This window comes from Ascidia mentula, chromosome 8 (assembly GCF_947561715.1).
Source record: "Ascidia mentula chromosome 8, kaAscMent1.1, whole genome shotgun sequence".
NCBI lineage: Eukaryota > Metazoa > Chordata > Ascidiacea > Phlebobranchia > Ascidiidae > Ascidia > Ascidia mentula.
This window is the reverse complement of record NC_138573.1, coordinates 1,571,273-1,594,868: the sequence shown is the minus strand read 5'-3', so window position 1 is coordinate 1,594,868 and position 23,596 is coordinate 1,571,273. Positions and strand designations below refer to the sequence as shown.

The 23,596-nt window shown below is 41.4% G+C and overlaps 1 protein-coding gene across 2 annotated transcripts; it reads right to left on the bottom strand.

Annotated features, from left to right (window-relative positions):
• Positions 1-484: 484 nt before the first annotated feature.
• LOC145910195 (centrosomal protein of 135 kDa-like) lies at positions 485-21,728 on the bottom strand. Of its 2 annotated transcripts, XM_082997230.1 has the most exons (24): positions 21,551-21,728; positions 21,158-21,377; positions 20,586-20,753; positions 20,256-20,383; positions 19,919-20,017; positions 12,420-12,548; positions 11,762-11,935; positions 11,265-11,372; positions 9,788-9,938; positions 9,068-9,228; positions 8,637-8,711; positions 7,926-8,084; positions 6,887-7,048; positions 6,377-6,550; positions 5,670-5,774; positions 5,161-5,285; positions 4,642-4,957; positions 4,026-4,165; positions 3,469-3,619; positions 2,965-3,159; positions 2,452-2,652; positions 1,872-2,074; positions 1,388-1,492; positions 485-1,077 (listed from the first exon to the last, which is right to left on the bottom strand). In XM_082997230.1, exons 1-24 carry the CDS (start codon positions 21,644-21,646, stop codon positions 939-941), a joined length of 3,684 nt encoding a protein of 1,227 aa, XP_082853356.1. In that variant the 5' UTR covers positions 21,647-21,728; the 3' UTR covers positions 485-938. The 2 variants fall into 2 exon arrangements, with proteins under 2 accessions (XP_082853356.1, XP_082853357.1); XM_082997231.1 differs by lacking the exons at positions 7,926-8,084; positions 19,919-20,017; positions 20,256-20,383; ... (1 more) ...; positions 21,158-21,377; positions 21,551-21,728 and adding an exon at positions 13,534-13,974.
• Between the last annotated feature and the right edge of the window lie 1,868 nt (positions 21,729-23,596).

The window sequence follows — 23,596 nt, the reverse complement described above, 5'->3', positions numbered from 1 at the left end:
ATAAGCCGCCGTTGTTTGTGAGCTGCACGTAAATGTCAAGTGCCTTCCCACAATACTCGTTTAAAATTGCCAGATACGCTGATAACCTTGTGCGATAAAACGTGTCGGTACAAAACAGCGAGTTAAAGATCAATTTCATTAAAACACAGTATACAAAATAACAATAAAAAACTTAAGTCAACCAATATTGTAAGCCGTAAAAACAGGCAGGGTCAACAAACAAATAAGATATTATCGTCTGGCAGTCATTATTTTCATGCCTAACACTTTAAGGTAACTGTGGCTACCAATTTGATTGCGGTGGCTTGCTGTGTGGTCGCAAATGCTCTTTGCAGCAGCGGCATCTACCCACAGAAAACGTCTCAATGGGCCTTACGTCTACCTGTGAAGGTCAATGCAGCAATGTGAATGATTTGTAAACAAGTCGTTGGATTTTCAAACCACCAGATGCTTATGCTGTAAGTAGGTAACACGAAGTGGTTGTATAGATTTATTTTTGCATGCGAACGAAACGAAAGTACAAAAATAAGTCCTTATAATATTCAAAAAGACGAGCAATCTAACAATGGAACACGGCGCTTACACTGGAACACACGAAGCCATGAAAACGTCTTGTCTAATACGAATTTAAACCAAGCATACCAAGGGGTTTTGGAATGATATTGAGGCTATATCTGCCGAACAGGAAATTGGACCTAAAGATTACAAGACAGTTTGGCAACTTGCGATCCTCTCCGTTTCGACATAAATGAAAAACGTATTTACAACATTAAGGTGACAAGACGATAATTGGTTGGAGAAAAACCGACGTCAACCCACAAAACCAAAAGTCTAACTACACACTTTCAACTCAAATATACAACTGTGTATGAACAAGCATGGTGTAGCTGGTCAACGAATGGTGGTAGAGGTTCAAGGGTGCACTTGTGACCCCCGGTCTATCTCGCGTCGTCTAAGAACGAGACCCTGCTGGGACTTCCGGATCGGGGGCGCGAAGAGGGGGAGTGGGGTCGGCTAAGTCGGGAAAGTCCCGGAGAGGGTAGACCGTGACGTCGCAGTTCCTGGACTGCTCGTTCCCTGGGAAAAGAGAAAAAACGGTGAAAGATGGACTGGTGGATACAGCGGCCCCATAAAATAATGAAGGCATTATTAATGATCAACAGAGAAAATGATATAAAACTACAGGAATTTGAATCTGCTGCTCGGTTGTGACCAACGATTTTTTTGAGATTTTCTGCACAATATTGACTAATTGTATTATCACAAGTAAACGTTTCAAAGCTTTTTCCTTCCAGTTTAATAACAAAACACAACATTTTTACAAGTTACGTATTTTTATGGATTTCTCAGTTGTAAAAGTCGTGTGTTTTTACAAAATGTTACCAACCTCTCGTATCTCTCATTTGTCAGGTGTCGCTTAGCAACCTCCAGCTCGGCGTCCAATTGGGAGGCTCGGTCGCGCAGTGACGTCACTTCCCTGCTCATGCTTTGTCTGCAGAAGTCAAATAATATTGCAGGGATTAGTTACCTTTCTCTTTGCCGCCACCATGTGGAAATATCCCCAGAGAATGCGAAGGTGTAAATGCAGGTATTGGAGTAAAATGGAAGAAACAACAAAACCATTTGATAATAGAAGGATAACTAATTTTAAAAACAATAATGAATCCAGTGTTGATGCTGTAACGGTCAGCTTGTTACAGACTTTGTGAGCTTCGAATTTGACATGTTAATAAAAAAATTAAAACAAAACGTTAAGCTGATGAAGTTTAATTGTACAGCGACCTGATGTTTATCAAATACTGCAAATTGACATCAGTGAAATGCCCAGGAAAAATCAGCAACGAACAGCAAAAAAGAAAACTTTAACTCACAGCTTGCTCTCATTCAGAGCGAGTTTATCTCGTAGAAGTTGTCCCTCTGATTTCTGCTCCTGGGCGTCGAGTTGAGCTTGGAACTCCTTCTCCCTGGCTCCAGCAACAAGATCCTCCAGGTTCTTATTCCCAACTCTTTCGCTCTCCAAGTGTTTGTGAACGATCTCAAGTTCACGGCTCAAATCTTCATATCGCGATTGGAACTAATAAAAACGATACGTTGAGAGCTTTTATCGCTCAATCCGTGGACGATAAGTAGATAACAAGTTAAAATAAAGTTAGAACGATAAAATAATGTGGCGGCCGTTACTCAAAACCCCAGTAACTATTTCTCAAACGCCTGTGATTATTACTCAAACTTTTACACCGGAATCTTAAATGTGTGAAATTGCAAAATTTGCTTCAAAAAAGTTTCAATTTTTATAAAAATTTTACACATTTTAGAGTTCATACTGGTTTGTTGTGCGTGCCACATTCAAACCTGCTTTCCTGCTAATCTAACACACAAACATCCAACCACAAAAAGCGGTTTAGAATTACATCCATGCGCCTCGACCACAGGCAAGACACGCAAACCGACCTGCTCAAACTCCACATTCTTGGCTGCTAGTTGCCTAGCAACCTGCTCCTTGCCCGAATCCAGTTTGGCGTTGAGTTCTCGAACTGAGCCGAGATCGCCCTGCAGAGAAAAACGATCCGACCGCAGACGTTCGACCTCTGTCTCGAGGTTAGCAAGTGTTGCGGTAAGACTGGAAACTTGGGATTCGTACGACTGCTGAGCCTGCAAGGTGATAGAGTTCGTTGGGAGTTTTTTTTAAACTAATTACGAGTTGTACTGAACCACACGGGTGTGTAGCGGGACGTGAGTCGCTAGGAGCTTATTAGAAACATGCACGTTTGTCACGGTTTGCACGTTTGGTACTTTTCTAAGTTCGGTTGGACGTTTATTGTTTCGTTAATTTCTTCAGGATATCAGAAAATGCGTTTAAGAAAAAAAGTTGATTCATTGCAAAACATAACGCAAAACTCGACTGAAACGTCCAGGCCCAAATGTCGCAAAAACGTAAGAATTTCACAATTAACCAACCCTTACCCTGAGGTGATCCGATATGTCTCGTTCAAGAACCGCAATCTTATCAGCAAGTCGTTTCCTGTCCGCATCTGATGCTGAAAGTTCGGCTCTTAATGTTTGCGATTCTTCGTTGGTGACGCGATATTTGCTCTCCGCCGAATCGCGATCTGACGATACTCTCCTGTATTGATCCAACACGTCCTGCAGCTCACGATCCTGCGATCAAACAAATATCGTGATGTAATTGGAATACGTTGGTTTGATCAGAGGTAAAAATACAAGTTGGTAATGCGGATGTGAAATGGCCGAAGATCAAATAAAATGCCTAAAAGTTTAGCATCGGATACACTGTGAGTTTGGAAAATGTGTTTACTATGAATTATTTCAAAAAACGGCAGCTTACAATTTTGACCATAATATGTCGCATTGACTTTGATATGCTTTCTAGTTTATATTAATCACTTCAAAATTCAGGAGTACGGCATGTGTAGTTTGATTCCCAACAAATAACTTCACCAACTTTACCTTGGAAACAATAGCTCCGTCCATGGCTGATATCCGTGCAGATTGTTCCTGCACTTGAGTCTTCAAATCATCCTTATCTCTCATCGCATCCTCCAACTCCATGTTAAGATCCTGGTTCTCACGGGTCAAAGTTGAAAGGTCATCTTGTATCCTGTAAAGATATGTGTAGATTTTACGTCAGTGATCATATGACAACGCAGGTAGTGCAACACTATTTCGACCTACAAGGTCTCATCAACTGGTGACTGAGTCCGGCCTATAGTTGGTTAATTAGCCAGACAACAGGTTCCCCCGCTTTGTGTTACTTTGCAATAAACGTCGAACCGTTGCGTAACCAAACTAGTAACAAACCACTGGAGACAGTCACTAGCTGCACTGATGAAACCTTATTGGTCAAAACAGTGTCCACAACAGTCTGCAGATCAGTCATTAGTGAATTCGAAAAATCTTATTTTAGAGGCAGCAAGCAGCAACGTGAAGTGGATTCGAACAACATTCCTCAATCTGATGCAGATCCCGCCGCATGAGGGTCAGTGTTATATGGAAGGAAGTTGTACCTCCTATTTTCTCTTCCCGACGAATCTTTAGCTCGGGTCATCTCGGAGAGGTCACTCTGGGTCGAGTCGAGTTGTCGCCTCAAACTTCTGACCTCTCGTTCCGAACTCGCAAGGTCGTCGCCCGCTCTGTCCAGTTTCGCCTGAGAATCATAATTGGGTTTTAGTGTCGTGGCAAGTGGCAAACGAATTTGGCGAAACGTTACCCTGAGGAAGCCTAGCTGGAAAGCAGGCGAAAGGTCGGTGAATACAAGTTACGTTTTAATGCGCCAGAAAAACATAATATAAAATAACAATATGCCTGGCACTGGCAGCAACAGCAACATTATATAATGGCAAATTCATTTGCCAGATGAGCTTTAGTAGTTGAAATTCATGTTATGGGCCCCATGCTTATTTATTTAAGTTTATAAGATTAGGGCCAGCAACAAAATGTCGTGTTTATTTTGCCCAAACGCGGATAACTAACACTCCCAAACAATGTAAATATGTATTTGTAATGTCTATTACACCTTAATAGGTCGGCAACCCTGTAAAACATTCATAGAAAAGAATACAAAATAAAGACAACTGTCATTGGAAGGCATACTAGCCTCCACATACAGTCACAACCTCGTACCTCCAAATCAGCGACTGTGATCCTCATATCTGATATGTCACGTTCTCTTCTGCTCAGCTGTTCCTCTAAACCAGCTGCCCGTTCAGTTCGTTCGTCCAGGGCAGCTTGCAGGGCGTCCTTCTCTCTGTCCAGTGCAGTGGTGGTTGCACGGAGAGTTGCAGCGTCTTCTGTTTGTTTGGAAGAGACGTCGAGAAGTTCGCTGACTCGATTTTCCAGTTGTCTGACGCGGTCTTCGGCGACAGCAAGATCGGTCGATTTGCGAGAGAGGTTTCTCTGCGTGTTGTCCAACGAAACGTCAACTTGTGACTTCACCATCCTGCCAATGTACAGGGATGTGTTAAAATCAGACAGTTTCTTATTGTGGTTTGAACCTGGAGCTTTTTTAAGATTAAATTCTATGCCCAGCAGTACCTGACATTATTTTGAAAAAGAGTAATTTTGCTCACAATATGATCAATCTTCAGTCACCAAACTACAAGCTAGTTCAACATTTTGTGTTTTTTTCTCATTTTTTCTTACTTGACATCTTCCAGCTCCGTCCTGGTCGCCTCATAATCATCCTCTATTTGTTGAATCTTCATCCTGAGGACTTTAATGTCATCCTCCTGAGCCAAGTTGAGATCCTTCAGAGAATCCAGGCGACTCTGGAGAAGGTCACAGGTTTTTTTTAAAGTGTCCGAGTTTTGGATGCAACATCACAAATTTGAAAGCTCACAATTTCAAGATATAATTATGTGCGTTTCTTCTGGATGTCTCATAATTTACTAAGACAAAGCAGTCGGTGACACCATGCACGGTTTAAGGTAATGAGGTTTACAGGCTTAGAAGCCCAGACATACGATAGCTGTGATCGCCAAGTCAACCATGCCGTTGTATGAAACATTACCGGTAACTTCTGTTCTTCCGCAATATTTCGCACCCATTAAAACTTAAACAGACCCAAAAACGTACAGCAAACGACCGATAAACGACCGATGAAGTTAACACATGTAGGAAATAGGGGGAACACAATAACAGTCACGTGATACCTGAAGGTCGATCTTCTCTTGTCCCAACGCGTGCGCTTTGTTCTCAAGATCTTCAGCTCGTTGCTCCAATCTCGACCTTTCGGATATCGACTGTTCTTGTTGAATCTGACCAAAGCAACTTATCTTGAAAGTTATATGCGCAAAAGAGCCACAATAATCAATGAGAGCTGCAGTGCCGGCAGACAGGCCATACAGGTCGAAACAGCGTGCACACCCTGTCTGCAGCACTTATATTGAATAGTTGTAAACGAACATTTGGCCGAGGATATTAGAACTGTATGTGTACAAAGGTAAAGTATGTGTACCCAGATCGATACATCACAAGTGGCTTGGCGTTAGTTACAAAAATATTATGGTAGAACTTCAAGATATTATTTCGGATTAAGATAAAGGTTTATAATGGAGTTGCAACGAAACGAAATGTCACAATAATAACAATAGAAGGCCACTGGCATCAATAACTTTCAAACTTCCTTCTCCCAACTTTTAGGGTCAGTAAATTGGAAAAAAACGAACTTTTGTTCAAGGTTTTGGAAACCTTATGTATGGAAAAGGTAAAATATATACGCTACAAGTTAGGCCCATGGGGTAAATAAATAAGTAGCGGGAAAACAATTAAATAAGTTCAACAAAGACATTGCAGATTTAGAGTAGACGAAACCAAAAGAACACCAACATCATAAAAATAAAAGCACCGTTAAACGAACCTTCAATCTCTCCCTCAGACTGTCTCTTTCCGTCGTCATCCTCCTTAAATCAGCAATCGAGGTATCGCGTTCGTTCTCCACACGACGCAGGATCGCTTGCGCTGTTAGAGATGCTTTGGGCGACTTCGGGGACCTGACGTACTCGCGACGAAGGCGTTGCAACTCTTCGTTTGACTGTAGGTAGTAAAAGTAAAGCTGGTTATAGCGGTTGTACTTTCTGAGTAAAAAATGAACCCTTGGGTTCCTTTTTTGGTTGGTTGAAGCTGTGACAGGTTAACGGAATATGACGCAATTTACTTGCCGGAAGGTTACTGTGCTGTGTTGACGCCCATGATACTTCCGATCAACGGTAATTTTCTTTAATTTTTTTGAAACCAAGTGGTCGGTTGCTACAACAACCCATTGTTAAAGGTTTTCTCTACTAATTTTCGCCAGAAAAACTTTAGTTCCATTCCTCTATAGTTCAGGAAAACCTTTAGGAAAACTCTCAAACCATTATCACAAACCCACCTGTTCGTACAGCATGTTGGTCTTGTCTCTCTCCTGCGTGAGAACCTTCACATTAGCTTGAATTTCTGCCATGTGACGCTCGAATTTGTTAAGCATTCCTTGGAGTTCGTCCCGTTCGCGAAGAAGGCGTTGATACGAATCACTTCCACTTTCACCGTGACTCTGCACAAAGTGACAAATAAACATCACGCCTTCCAATAGTTTTTTGCAGTGATTTAAACTTCTTATCTTGGTGGTAGGCAGCTTGTTTATTGCACTAAGCAGCAGTGCTTCAATATTGCCAACTTTTTCCTTAATTATAACGAAGCCATTTTGTGACGTTGATTACTTGTGAACGAAAGTTACTCATAAGCTTGGGTTGAAAGGTGCGCAAGTGTTCAGGCAATTGAAAAACAGGGTTTAGTGGAGAAACAAGGAATTAAAGTATGTCCAACAAAGAATTGCTTAAACAATTTTGGAAGCAGTGGCTATAAATTGCATTGCAAAGAGTATTGCAGAAGTTTCGTGGACGAAGAGATGCGTGCTGACGTTACAGAGCTCACATCCTTGCAATCTGTAACCGAAATGTGAAGATTCCGCAGCTTGGTGTGCGAAAAGAGCAAGCTTTGGTGAATGGTAACAATTGACAAAGTACAAGGTGCAATGGAACCATGCAAGTTTTAAAAATATTCTTCGCTTACAACCTGCGTTGGACGCGATGCGAAAATTTGAGGAAGGCGGATGTTACTTAAAAAATGCATGGTTGAAAATATACTTGGAAATTCATGTGTTTTGACCAGAAATCGGATTTCATTGCACAGTCAGAGGAATTATGAGAAAAATTAACCCTGCTTACTTGCAATGACTCAAACATTCAACAGAGACAGTCACATAGACAAACAGAACGGACGAAACGTGCACAAAAACATCCAGCATGCCTGGTTAGTGGATCAGCTTGCACGAAGAATCGCATTCGCATGAAGGTTCGGGACATTGCAATGCAAATCACAGATGACTGAGACACAGAAAGATCGGCAAGCAACCTCATGCCATACCCCACCGATCGCAAGGTGGCGTCCTGCTGTTTGGAAGTGGCGAGCGCGCGTTTTCCCCGCGTGATGGCGCTCAGGAGACTGTGCTCACGTTTGAAGTGATCACGCTCGCTCTCTGCCGCCCTCAGGCGGGCTAGCAGCTCGTTGCGGCTCTCGCCCGGGTTCTGCTTCTAAGGTTTCCATTCAAGTATTTATTATGGAGTTTAAACGGTAGTTTTAAATCTAGTCCAGTTACACAGTCAGCAGGTGATGAGACCTTACAGGTAGAAACAATGTGCAACTGTCTGCCGCCTAAAAGGATCCATAGCCATGTTATTTGTGGATAAAGGAATACTGTCTGTCTGATGCGATACGCGATCGATAGCCTTTCTGACAGGCTTTGTTATAACGTGTTGACTTCGATTCAAACAAAGACGATTGTTAAATGCAACTCTGCACGTTTTTTTGCAACAAAATGAACGGGGTCAATTAACATGTTGATAATATTAAACCGCACAAAATAAACGCATTGTCGGACTGCAGAAATCAAACAAAAATACTTAGAGTGAGATTGTGTTCAAAAACTAAACAAGGTTCTGAAACCGTATTGCGGGTTAACAACGAACCTACTTTGTTCAAACAGGTTTGTGAACCATTGGTGTTATTCTAAATATCGTAATGTTGCGTGCGTGGGAAAGTGTCAGGCAAGCTGACGATGAAGGCATGTGTGAGTGTCGTACCTTTTTAGTCGGGGTAGTTCGAGCTGGGCTTCGAGACCGCGGGCTGCTGATTCTGGAGGACTTTGCTTTGTTTTCCTGCCACAAAAGAGCGTTAGAGTGTAGTCGTCTTGAAGAGTGTGAATTTACAACAGGTCAGGGCAAGTCGTAGCGCAAACGAACGACTTTATCCCATGACTAAACCCGATAAACGCGATAGGTGTACGACACCAGACCAGAATACACGACAAGTAGAGTCAGAAATATTTGTACAAACAAAAATGTTTCCAAAGACACTGGAAAATTTTTTTATTCCTACACCGTTTATCACTTTTATGAGCAAAGGATCTCTCACCTTAACTGTAATTGCACAGTATTAAAAGTATTGAAAATCCACATCCAAGTATATAGCATAAATATCTTATATCCCTCGAAGTATTACGTCAACAACTTACTCGGATCATGTTCTGGAGCGTGTCGCACTCGTTTCTGTAATAATCCCGTTCCTGTTCGAGTGTTCGGACGAAAGAATCGAGTTTACTTGGTGATTTGTCGCGTCTGCGTGCTCGCGATGGACTGGTTCGGTATTGTTCCAATTCCAGAACGAGATTCTTTTCTGTTTAACACAACGGTGACGTATTATTGATGAGTAAACGCGACGGGACGAAATAAATGACTCCAATTTGAGAACGGGGTTTAAAATATCTCAACTGGGTGAAGTTTTATGGTAAACTGTGATTTTGAGGAAGATTATTTGTGGCCAAACCACGTGTTTTTTATGATATTTGTGGTGAGAAAAGGTTGTCCTTGGGACATGGTGATCGGGCATCAGTAAAACAGTGAAAAATGATATTTATTTAATAAACAAGATCAATAGATTTATAAGAACTGTTCTTCTGCCACATATTTCTTAGTCTCCTCGGATGACAGACGAAACATAAGTTACAACAAAATCTCTAACTTACGTGCCAGAAGGACAGTTCTTATCAATTTACAACACCAGCAGGCAACCACAGTAGCACTTTACCAATTAAACATGGATAACACTTTTATGAAAAAGTTAGGAATAAAACAAAATTTAACCGAAGGTGTTTCATTCCAAAATGAAACAACCCAAGAATTTTCAACCATGTACCTAACAATCAAAAACACGAAACAATAGCAGAAAGTCGAACCTTTGGCGGAGAGCGATTGTATTTTGTCAGCGAGAAGTCGTTTGTCGCCTTGCACTTTGTCCAGAAGGTCGTTGAGTCGTTGTACGTCGAGTTTCGATGCATCCAATTCAGCCTGGAGTTCATTGTTTTCACCCATGAGGCGATCGCGAGCCTGAGAAATAAACAAATATTTTTCAACATGTTTTTACGGAAAATAGATATAAGCACGGAACGTGAACATGGTCGACCATATAAAAAACAAGCATCCAGATTCTTGCGGAGAAACTTTTTTCTGCATAGGACATTAAACCAATCAACATTAAATTTTTTTATACCACACCCAACTTCACGTATTTCGAGTTGGGTTGCAGCTGCTTCGTATTAAATTTCATTAACACACATAAAAAGTTACTTAACGTTACGCCTATCAGAATTAATGAGAAACTATGGAAAATTGCGGAGTCAAAAGTTGAAGGTAAACGATTCGTCGTGTACAGGAATAACTTGCTTTGCAAAAAATAATTAAAGCCAAAATTGGAACCAGATTCGATGGAATTTGTGATAAAGTAATTAATCTCAAACCTGATACAGATTGAGGGCATCTAGGCTCAGGAACGGTTTGGAATTGAAGCGACGGAAACTTAGAGCTAAGTTGGAGGAAAGTCCGATTTCGCAAGAGTTGAAGAGCCGACAAAAAGTACTTTCTCAAATCAATTTAAACTTGACATCTTTGCAAGTGCCAATACCCCATATAGGTTTAACACGGGCTGCTTAAACACATGAAGCGGCCTGAATTAAGCCTGAATGACGAGACAGGGCGTTGAAACGGATATAAGGATGTGTAAACTGTTGCAAATCGAAGTCTCGAGTGGAGGATGAAGCACCCAGACATCGAACGGTCGAGTGGAGATATTCATTTGCTCGCCGAGTTGATGACTTACAAGAGCCGTGAGGCAATTTGTTCTATTGGTTCGAGCATTTGAGAAGTAAGTTCGTATGGCAGATTGGGTAGTAGTTCGTTCGAAGCAGTTTGACGCGACGTATTTGCCTGATAACCATGTGTGTGTTACAATGCCATAATATCGCATGCTCTGTAAACTTCGAAGTAAATACAGAATTATCCATATTTTTTCCTTGTCTTTACATAAGTTAAACGACAACGTAATTATTATGCACTATTTTCTATACACGGGCAACTATTTTTCAAGGTTTCGCTTCTGGTAAGATAGTAACGCACACATGGCCAGAACAAAAACTTGAGCACTATAACATACGGAGGCAAACCCTTATGACAGGAAACGTTTGAAAGAAAACCGTCTGTGACTATGTTAAAAAAATCGCTCTTCTGTGTAAAATGACCCTTGTCTAACTCCAATACAAAATATTCTTTTTGTTAAAGCGCAAATTTTTCAAAATTTATGGGTCCACTCATTTTCCAAGGTTTCTCTCTCACTGAGATTTGAACTCACAACCCTCAGGTCACACACACACAACTTACCGCATGTGAGTCGACGAGCTTTGATCCCATCCCTTCCTCTTGACGTTGTGACTGACGTAACTCCAACTGAGCTTCGTGGATTTCACGATCGGCAGCAATGACCGCATCCTATAGAAAATATTAAATTTGTAATTTGCCACAAGAAACATTCTTATCGAAAGAATTCACAGAAGTAACGTTAAATGGTTAATGATAGCTCACGTTTTGCAACAATATTCTCATGTGCTTTATCAGTTCGAATGCTTTCCATGTCGCGACAATTTCATATCATGAGAAGAAGGTGCTTTTGGCCAGGCCAAATTTACAGCAGGTTTACAATACGTTTTTAAGACTGACATTACTCTTCAAACGAACTCCATAAGTACTAACCGTTAACAACGTTGCGCATACCATAGGCATAGAAGTGCATTATATCAGTGTGTATAACATTGCATGGATAACCACCACACGGATAAGCTTTAAACCGTATTAAAACCACATCACAAACTGATTTTGACCTGTTTTTCTTGTTCTAGTTGCTGTGCCAGTCGGTCGATATCCCGAAGTTCGGCATGTAGACGATCCACATCCCTGTTAAGCCTTTGTGTCTCGGCTACGGCATTCGCCTTTCCATCCTCAAGCTCTTTGATCCTGTCCTCCAACTCTTGGTTAGTTTGCTGGAGGTAATCCACCTATGTGGTGTCATAACAGTAATTATGAGGTCATAAACAAGAAACTGACGTGGGAATATTGAGTTCTGTTGATATATGGATGGGTTGAAGTTATAATTGTTTTCATGCAACATTTGCACACCGGAAATCCATGTTGTGTTTATGCTTGCAATACAATGTCAGCATAGGAATGATAAGCCAAAGGTTATCAGTGCAGCTTTGTGGTACAAACCTACCACGATACTTTTATTTAGCTGCTGTCGTTATTCGATTAAAAAAGTATGCTCTGCGGGTGAGTAAGTTTACTGTTAAAAAAAATGTGCTGCAAATACTACGGACTAAAAGATTTCTTGTATTGAGAAAACGATTGACCCTCATGGATGTCCTTTTTATTTTAGGGGTATGTTTCTGCTACCATGGCGATTGTAAGCGACATGTAATACTGCTAAGCTGGCTTTAATTTCGAAGCAGGGTGGCTGGACGCAGAGCATCGGTTGTATTTTACCTGTAGGTTAAGGTGGGATATGAGACGTTCATTGCTTCGATTCTTCGCCTCCAGTGACACAACATCGTGCGGTCTACCGCCCTCCAGTGACCGATTGAGGCGATCAATTTCACGATCTCTGCCTTCAACCTGAAGATAATTTAAGCATTAGAAACCCTGGGATTAAGAACGTATTATGAACTTTACACAGATGTATGTGACAAGCCAACTTCGCCCTCTACTATATACAGGCCACACGACATTGATAGGCGGCAAAATACAAGGGGAACGTGAATATGTTCCTACGTATTATGACTTTTGGTTAATTCATATTATTTCAAGAGTTGCAGTGCGATGCAATGGTTAAACACAATACCGGGAATGAAGAAGGCTGTAACTGAGAAATTAAAACCAGAAAACACAAGGGCACATGGTGGTGGTAGATAAGCTCAAACAACCACAACTACAACTATTTTCAAATATATTAGTTCCTATTATTTGCAAAATACTATAGGAGCAAATTACTTAAATATAAGGTAAAACTAAGAAATGCAAAATATAAAACCTTACAAGTTTCCAGTGTATAATATTATCTGTCTGCTGTTACTACATGTCGCAACATTGTTGTCAAGACAACAACGCGTTCCCCGCTTCAAAATCGCCTGAAATCTTGAGTCAACACAACGCTACACGTGTCACTCACTCATACGTTCGGACACACAATTTCCACAAGGTATGCGTGTGTTTCCAAACTGTTATGACAGCAGACGAACGCGCATTTCAGACGAATATCATCACTGAAACTCCCATATTATCGCGGCACCCACAACCGACACGCGAAGAACAAAAGGAAAATACGCAAATACACTTCCACGATTCTATGACATGCAATTAACCAATCTCGACTGGAGGTGGGTTTTCTAACACGGTTTCAATAATCCATGCTGAACGCTCGTCATCAAAAAACATGGGTTTACAAAAATGATAGAACACTTTTTTCCAGACTTAATTTCAATCTAAACGAAACGTATTGAAGAAAGAGTGGCTTTTTGTAAAGCAGAAGTCAATGTTTCTCTACACTCATACAGTCCCTGTCATTAAACCATAATTAGCTTATTAGGACGGCATTGCTTACCCTTGGGCTTGTGGTTGGTTTCGTGCGACGGCGATACGACGACATAACTCCAATCACAAATCCAAACTTAACACTTTCACAAATTCCAAGACCTTCTAGAGCCTTGCTTTCGATGGGGCCTAACCACAGACAATAGATATTACTTTGCTTCGCGTACGATGGACAACTCGCTCACTGTAAACTCGTTCCGTCTGATTTCAAACCAAAAACATTTGCCTCACTCGATTGTTGGTACCAATCGCTACACGGGTTGCCGTGGCAACAGATGCTGCTACACTTGCACTTGTATTTGCGAAGTCTTAAGCTGGATGGCTCTCAAGGCAAGATTGTGGGGGCGAGCGAGTCCGATTTGATACAAAACACTTGCTTCCTTCTTCCTTGGGCAACAAACCGTCGTTTATTGGAATATATCTGGTCAGCGACTGTTCAAATTGTCAACGGAAAATTCCGTGTCCGAACCTGCCGATATCTCGAGCTCCCGCTATTCCATGTTCACTTATTGTCGCCGCCCAAGCGATTTACTACAACTCACACAAGCGGGCGTTCGCCGCGAGCAATTCTTTTATTCTCCGCTCGCACTCTTTAACAAACAATGCCGTCTCGGCCCACCGCTGTGCTCTCCCCTTAAGACTCGTTTCGTTGCGCTTGGCATGATTTAAATTGGTTGCCAAGTCTCAGATTTGCTGTGATTGGACGCCGCTGAGCCAATTGGATGCGATGCGTTTTGGGATGTTAATCGTTCTACGCCAAACAATAGAGCGTTCCGAAGCCGCGACATACTTGAGACTTATCGCAAATCAATGTACAACTAACTGCTAATGTTGTTGGGACGAGGGTAATGTTACGAGTTTCACACTGAGTGCGTGATAACCACCTGCAAATATAGTGCGGTTCGTACATACACCTTACACCCATGTTCAGTCAACAGTTAAGCAATGCCCTTTAACGCAAAACACATAATGGTGACACAATGAATTTTGTCTTTTGTATTTTAATAAACTGTCCTTCTGGCACAATTAAACCTAACTTTTTATTGACCGAAGTTTCACCTGCTATGACAATAAAAGTCACGTTTAATTGTGCCAGAAGAACACATTATTAAAATATAACATGCGTGGCAGCAACAGAAACATAATATTTGTCTTTTCTGTTTGTTGATTGCATTTTTGTCATTTTGTTTGTCCGACAACGACAAAAAAGACATTACCGTGTCACGAATGTACCAACAAGCGTGCGCAAAGGATTTGAGTGCGTCGCGCAGCTTGCTGAACGTACAAAAACAAGCGGCCACTACACATAAAACACATTCCAAGGAAAGTCCGCCCACACCACTGTGCAGGTCATGTGCACAATGGATTATACCCACTCTGCGAGGTCTCCACTCCACTGAATAGCCACTACATGTCACCAAAGATGACCCGTGACGTCACGCGGGGTGTGTTATGTGTTATTACCCGCTACTGGTGTTCTGTTTGCAATTAAGATGTGGATCAGTGACTATGGGCTGAAGGGTATTCGGCAAAGAATTTCGTTGCGTCGTAATCTCGCTCTAATTGCGATCCTGCGTTATTGAGCCGAGATTACAAGTTTCAAGTGCAGCAGCTTCGTTGTAATTTGATTGGTTTTGTTTTTAAAGCAATGTACTTGTAAGCACAAAAGGCGACCGACTTGCTCCAGTGCATTTAACGAACTTGAACAAGTCAAGGATGAGGTATAATCATGTAAGACAAAGAAATTGATTTTGTCCCGTTGCAAATGAGTATGCGTTTTTCCGCGCAAGTTTTCTGTTACGTCAGACTCTGACGGTCAGAGCGTTCTTAACTACCACTGTACGTGTCCATACACAACTGGTAGTTAGTTGTGAGAAGGGTTGTGTTGCACGCACAAGACAGAGATGAGCTTTTAGTATAAGTGCTCTTTTTTACGTTGCTTTTAAAGACACTGAAGATGCTTTATAGCGAAATATATTTGTCTCAAACGAAAGCCAATAGGTTTTAACCTAGAAAACATATTTTCCCATAAGACAACGCAGTAATATTTCATGCAATGGCATGATTGGCCCACTGCGCATAAGACAAATAATAATTTTAATATGAGGTAAATTTTCCGAAAGTTCAGTGTATCAACAACAGACGTTTACTCATGTCGCTATTGGTGGTGTTTTTAAACTAGGTCTTGAGGAAAAGCCCCCAAAATCTTAAATCAAAGCGATGCCTACCTTGTATTGTTGAAATTTTACCGGGCAGCTGCATTGCCATAAATGCGGGCTCTTTCCTTACTCCAAAAGCAAAAGCAGCAACATGTACAAAAGCGCCCTCCAGCGGTTTGCAGGATCCTTATCTTCCTGTGCCGCGAGAGAAGCAATAATTTCGTTTGGACTGTGGCGGCGATGCCGAAGACGCCGGGGCCACTCGGGCGTGGTAACGTTGCCCAGAAGGGCGCCGTTTGGCGTCTGAGGGCAGATTTACTGGCATGGTGTGCCAGGCTTGGGTTCCACCGCGACTTACAGCGTTTGGCCGCCCGTCCTTCCACAGGAATCGGTGCGAGGGTTTGTGTTTTGAATTTCGCTGCTCTGACTTCCGCGGCGAAACCTCGAAGGAGTTCGACAAGTCCGTATTTTCTCGACCGCTGGGCGTTCGGACGTTGTCGCTCTTCCATACATAACGACTGGAAAAGAAAGGAGAGCGCTGCGGACGATGATGGGAAGTCGTCTCCTTTCTCGGCGACTTCGCGGAAGGAATGGGTAAAGGGAGTCCGTTCTGGGTTTCCGAGCACCTCGGACTGAGCGCGATCACTTCGCAATCGTCCACAACCTCAGGACTCGGCGGGCGGTTGTGTTTCGAGCTGGGGGTTTTCCACACGTACTGTCTTGATGGAGCACCACGCCCAGACCTAGACGACGGACATGGCGAAGGTGCCTCGACGCGATCGCCGCCGTCTTCCTGGTTGACGACCACCGGTGTCAGGGGACGTTTTCTGCTTAAAGATTTCCAAATAAAACGTCGCTTGAGACCGCTCCAAAGACCCAGACGAGGACGGTTCTGGTCCCTGGCGCGATGGACGGGAGTGGGGGGTTCCGAATGTCTTCCCATTCCTCTTGATCGTAACCAACCCATTGGGCCGCCGATGGGCAGCTTTTTACCCAAGGGTGAATCCCAGAACTTACCCAGAAGTGTGCGTTTTTCAATTGCGGAAGCCACAAAGCGCGGTTGCGTAGGAAGGTCTATCAAGCTCAAGGATCGTTCCTCTATGCGGTCAAAGTTGGGCGGTTTCCTATGTTTGGAGTTTGTTTTCGCTGGAGGAAGATCTGGTGGCGATTTTTCGGCGCCAATCTTCCCATTTTGGCTGCACTCCGCTTCGGGGATGTTTTCCGCGGTCTGTGCAGCATTCTGTAGTTGTCAGCTGTCGTTTTGTTGATTCAACATCCGCACTTTCTCCTTTTTGCCGTCTCTGTAAACCACCATCCCCCTGACCCCGTTCGTCTTCCCATTCTCGCTCGGATGTCCGGATTTTGACTTGCGATGAGCGCTGCCACGTGATTGTCTGTACCGCCCCCCGCCCGCTGGTGTCTTGGACGAAGATTTCCGTGCAATTATGACGCTGTCCTGTCGCGAGCAACGGCTGCAAACTGTCTCAACAACAGCGCTTGAACGTCGATTACCAGTTGACGCTCGACATTCTTTGCTGCCGCGAGCTGATTGGCCGTCGCTAAAACGGATTTTGCGGCTGTGTGAGCACGCCTGGTAATGACTGGAGAGGCAGGTGGGGCGCAGAATGCCATCCTGGTGATGGCACACACTTAATTTTCGGCCATTTTGAGTGCAGTCGCACGACTCGCACGAGTAGACTACACTACCGCAATGCTCGCGGCGACTGGTTCGACTCTTCCGCTGCTGTTTCCTTTTGCGTTTTCGGTCTTTGTCGTTGCGACTTTTCCGCGATTCGTCGGCCTTCGGCTTGCGATAAAAGTCTGGGAACTTCGGAATGCAATTTCCCATCGTTTAACTTACGCTGTTCATTTCCTAAAACCAATGTTACAAACAAATTCTTCAAATAAATTTCGCTGTAATAGTGAAGATACAGCAATTTTCAACACCTTAGCACAACCCTAACTCAGCCTAACCTAAAGCTGGCTGCATTTGACACATCACACAAACCTAAGTCGGAGCCAATGAACACTTTTGCCTGACACAACGGGTAATTGATGTGAGTACAGCCCGACACGTCGCCTTGCACTGATTGAGGACGCCACAAGGTGCTGTGCCCTACTCCATAGGTCCCTCCGTCCTTTGATGGGCCACCCCTTAAAAGCATGCCTGGTTGCTGGAGTGGAGAAAAACGCACTGCTCTCAACAACGACTGTTCGGTGCTCAAGCAGCACGATTTATGATGGCAAGCGACGATCAAGTGCTGGTTAGCATTGTTTTCGATGTGGGCCGAGCGCCCCTGAGAAAGTAAGTATAATTATGGTGGGACGACGAGTGGTTCTACTTCAATTGTCGTCTCTTCTTTCGTATCTCGCCATAGATGCTTTGAACGTTCCCCAAAAAGGGTGGAATGCTCTCAAAGGTACAATTTATAATAGGGACGGCAGACGATATTCTGGACCTGATCTGTCATCCTCTCCATTCGTTGCAATTACCTTGACAGGGGTTATTTGTAATGGTTCTTGCGTGGCCGGTCAGTTTTGCCCTTGTGTTCAATCACAATCACATATCCCATGTAGACGTAAGAGAATGAAAACCGATCAAAATGTAAGACCTAAATTAAACACGGTGATTGATAGTCACGACAAAGTGGAAGTGTTTGCTTGGGCGTTTGGTCAGCAAAGTCGTCTGATAGTCACACGTTGTGACTCACACCAGCTGCACTGATGAGAAACAGTGGTCATCTGTATGCAGCTTACACAATTCATATTATTGACCCCACTTTGCTTATAAATCAATCAGATCTGGCAATTGCCAAATATCCGTCCCACAGCAACAACAACATATTGTGGACGGCCACACATGACAGCAACATTATGATCGCATAAACACGTGGGACAAGTTCCATCATGCTCCTGCTCTCTCCCAGGGAACTTCATGATTTCTCACACTTACAGGCGCCACAAGCCGCACAAAAATCAACAAACCGTCAAACTACACCTTCGTCAAAGTACCTTTTCCTTCACGGAACCACTAGAAGAACGTGTTAACCAACCAGGGCTTTACACAATTAAACTGCGTTTGTTTGTGTATTGACACGATAGTCAAACGTAGTTTTTTACCAAAGACAACTATCACTCTACTTTCAAAAAATCCGAAAATAATTTAAATTATCCATAATTTCTACCCTAAGTTAAATGAATGCACTAACAACGATCACGTAGGCTTAAGCCAAGGGCCCCAAGAGGTTTTTAAACGAGCAAGGCAAAGTTAGTGCCTCTTGACCTTGACCAACAACATGTTTTGGTTAAAAAGGTCAAAACGCATTTAACTTCATCTGAAATACACTACAAGACTCCAGGGCGACACCTTGTGTACACTTTTTCACCACAAACAAGCAAAAACCTTGTTCCAATGAGAATGAAATAAACAACCAAACATAAAAATTTTTGGTACCACAAAGTGGAAATTTGTTTGCCTGCTTAGTTAAAAAGCTAGTCCAGTCCAGTGACACAATTACCAGCTGCACTGATGAGGCATGATTGGTTGAAACAACATGCTGGGTTTTTTTGTGTCATTTGTTTGTCATTGACCCAATTTTTTTTAGAAATGTCACAAAACATAAAAGCCGTTTCGGACAAAATGTCCCAAAGGAAATTGACTGGTAGATTATTCGAGCGTCTCATCGGTAGGCGAAAATGCCCATTGTGTTGCCCTCTAAATGCACCACTGTCTGCAGTTCTACATGATTATTATGGCTCTTTTGCTTATATAAGCACCAAAAAATTCCTCATAAAATGTATCTCTGTAACTCCTAACTGATTTTAAATTGTGGTAATTATTACTTGCTGCCCTTATATCAAAAAATGAACATGGCCAACAGCATGTGAAATGCCAATTGAAATATAATCCTCAAAAAACAATAAAAAAAAAAAACTTTTTTGCCAGAAGAGCAGCAGTTTAGTGTTGCATCATAATAGTAACATATCACATTACATAGTAATGAATTTCAATTTTAAACATTGTTGAAACTGGTTGCCACAACCAAAGTAATGATAGGATCTCACACGTATAAACAAATATAATACAATGAGACCTTGATAATGTTAAAACCTAAACGTCGAAAAAATCCTGCTATACATATCGAGATACCTCGGCTACACTGACAATACGCGGCGTAAGTAGATCAACGTGGTTGGTCGTAGTTGCAACTGATGGATAAAACACACATATCTCACCTGTCTCCTTAGGTTTTTAATTTTATTCATGTTTATTTCCTCCGTCTCTTGAAGTTTTTTCACTTCATCACTTAGCTGTGTTATCTTTGTGTCTGCAACCTGAATAAAAATCATTTTGTTAATTGAAACCCGAGCTATTTGGTTGTTAAGGTCACACTTGGCTGTTTTATTGCACATATACTCGACAGATCAAACTAAAATATTTTTGTGCCAGAAGAACAGTTTTTTTTAATTACAATGCCTGGCAGCAACAGCAGTGCAATGCACAAAAAAATGTTTATGAAGTTACAAAAGGAGATACCAACCACACATCTGACTAACAAATATATATTAATACCTGCATTAGGTCTGCAATGTATGGGTCATCAGGTTGTGCAGAAACGTAAGTAGCACTTTCAGACTCTGGCAAAGTTGAATCAATTTGCATTCGCTGTCTACGGAATGGGATAGTCCGCTTTTTGCCTCCTAAATTAGATCATGTTGTGACTTTTTATCGGGTAATGTATAGTCGTTAGCCACACCACAATATTAAACGCATTAAATTAAGCGACAATTTAAAAATTATAATTTCGAAGGTAAACATAAGATTTTTCGGAGTATATCTCAACATCATAAACACTGCAACTAAATAAAGACATTTTTACAAAGGTTACAATTTTATCCTTGCCTGGAGTTTGAATCACAGCTTGCAGGTTTTTCTCCTGAAGTTTTTGTATTGTCTCAGTTTTTGTTGCACTTTCTTTTTCAACAGTTTTCACTTTATGAATGTACTGAGAGTTCAAGAAGCGAAGATCTGCATTCTCGTGTTCCAATTTGCGAATGGCTGCTTTCAGTTCTATTAAAAAGGTTAACTGGCTTTAACACTGAAATTTATACTATTTTTAAAACAAAAATTCAAGAAAAAATGCTAATCATGTGGAAAAATGCTTCAATTCAACCTTTAATGGATAACCAATATCATCTTCAATTTAAACATTTGCATGATCAAAATCTACAAGATTTAGCTACCAGACAAAATTGCATTGGGATTTAAAAAAAAACGATTTACAAAATATGTGTATTTCTGTGTACACACATTTCATTTCACTACATGATGGTTTCTTTAGTATGAGAAAATAAGTTGAAAAATACTACAATTAACAAAATAACTAGTTTGCTTTCTGACCAAGGGGGTTTCATGTTTACAAAACAACAGCATACATGATCCAAAGGTTACAACATACAACAACAAACACATACTCTTCAAAGATGCCTCTAATTCCTCTTTAGTTTTCACCAAATCAAGATGAAGTGAGTTGTTTTCTTGCACTAGACGAGCGTTATCAACACGGTAAGGTTCAATCACATCTTCCATTACTTGATCTTGATCAACATTGCTGGTTTTTGGTTTCTTGGAGCCAAGTTTGGCTTTCTTTAAACTGTCTGTCGTGTGAAGTAAGTCACTAAATATTCTTTCAACCTAGAAAATAAACTAAATGGGTAAAATATTTATCTAAAAAAGCAAAATACCAACATATATCTAATATTTTTAAGTCAGCACAACGATGCCTTGTTCTATTTTGTTTGTTAATTTATAAAAAAGTGTGTCCTACATGCAAAACTACATATACTTTGACAGAATTTTGCACATACCAGTGGCAAAGATTCTATGCCAAGAGGTTGTCTATAACCAAGTTGGTCCAACTTTTTCCGCAGGGAGACATATTTCTTCTCTGTGGCAGAGCTCATTCTGCCCTTTATTTGATTGCTTACAATGTCGTGTTGAAATTACCAGTTTCACTACAAATTAAACTGATTTAAAAATTGAAACATTCTGGGCTAATGAAAAAACGATAATTTTAGGCACGAATTTTTCTGCCTAAGCTTTGTAAATTACACAGCTTATAATGTTTACACGCGTATCACTTGTTCATTAAACCAAAAAATTTTAATTTTTTAAAAAAAATGCCACTTTATCTTGCAAATAACATCTGCAAATCAAAATTTCCCGCCATACGATGCACGTTAACTTCGGTTGCCATATTTGCTTTTTGATTTTCCCGGATCTCGTTGATGTGCAATGATGCGAGACCGATGATGATCCGTAATCTGCCGGAAAATACCACTACACCGGGTCACAAAGTTTTTTCCTGACTTGATCCACATATAAGTATGTGTAAAACAGAAATCTGTGCGAATTTTAATGATTAGGCGTGAACAGGGCCACCGCCTGTTATTTTGTTTATAAATTTGAGTTGAAATACTACACGAAATCGTAGCGTTTACGTTCGCACATATTTCTATGTTACATAGGCATGTATGTGGATCAAGTTTTCAAAAAATAACAATGTTTATCACACAAAAAATGTACACAATTACAAAATCTTAATACGAAATAGAAAGTTTTTACAACACAATTTGTGTTGGCAACGTTTGTCCAATCATTTCCACCGTCGTTGTGCGTCTAAATAAAGTTTAATTTTTGTGCCTTTTTCTGTAAACGGGCATTTCCCCGTTTTGCATTACGAAATATTACCAAAAGATGGTGACGTCAATGATCAAACACAAAAGCGAATTAATACGATTTGTTCTAGAGTGTGGACGACGACATGCTTGTCCACATTCCTAACCGAGATTGAAGATACTTACATTCAATCATAAATGCCACACAATACACTACCTCACTATAAGGACTTGCCCATCATATGTACGTAAAGCTATCAGGACAAGACATTTCGCCAACTCCACCAAAAGTTGCTCTTTTCCTTGTCGCACCCAGACAAATAAAGAAAGTATAATAGAAATGAAATTGAAATTAAACCTCAATGGAACATCCATTCACCCTTCACACACACAAACGTAGCAGGTTGAATCAAATTCTCGTTTTTTTTGTGATTCTTTGTTATAGGTACGCATCTTGGAGTAATAAACCAATGGACTTAAAAATTACTAAATGTACTGAAAAGCTGGGTTAAAAACTAACGCCACAAATCTACTGATAGACAGTTATACCAACGTTGGTGGTGGTACCGGCGCAAGGGCTAGCCAATCTTGGAAAATGCTACACTTGGACACAGCCAGGCTGCAATCCTCTATCCACATTGGTTTATGTAACATTGAAATTCAAGTGAACATTAACTGTATAATTTAGTATTGTATTTTAATTTGTAACCAGAAACATCGGGTGTTTGCTTCGTTCACACCTGACTGTTTACCGTTCGCACAGATTTTCATTATACATTGACTTATTTGTGGATCGAGGTTTGCGACGTGCGTGTCTGTGTGCCGGTGTGTTAGCATTTTCCGCCAATTGTTTAATAACGGTGCGTCATCACGTGGTTACCAGGCCTTTTTGGAGCACTTTAATCAAGCGCGATGTTTACCATTTGTCCATGTAAGACTGCTCTTCTGGCAAACTTTATTGTATTTACGTTTCTCGACGTTTCGGCTATTATGCAACAGCCTTCATCAGGAGGAAGTATCTAAGTCTACCACAGTGGACAATTTGAGGCAGTGAAACAACGAAAAAGCGATAAGGGTGTGTTCGCCCTTATCGCTTTTTCGTTGTTTCACTTCTTCTTTCTTTTTAGCGTTTCTGTTTATGTGCCTCAAATTGTCCACTGTGGTAGACTTAGATACTTCCTCCTGATGAAGGCTGTTGCATAATAGCCGAAACGTCGAGAAACGTAAATACAATAA

What these genes read in the sequence shown, in the direction of transcription:
- LOC145910195 (XM_082997230.1), bottom strand. Translation starts at nt 21,646, where the DNA reads ATGAGCTCTGCCACAGAGAAGAAATATGTCTCCCTGCGGAAAAAGTTG. An exon ending in AGCTCGTCGACTCACATGCG is followed by an intron (nt 9,939 to 11,264) that starts GTAAGTTGTGTG and finishes TTTATTTCTCAG; the next exon opens with GCTCGCGATCGCCTCATGGG. An exon ending in ACGGAGCTATTGTTTCCAAG is followed by an intron (nt 3,160 to 3,468) that starts GTAAAGTTGGTG and finishes GTTTGATCGCAG; the next exon opens with GATCGTGAGCTGCAGGACGT.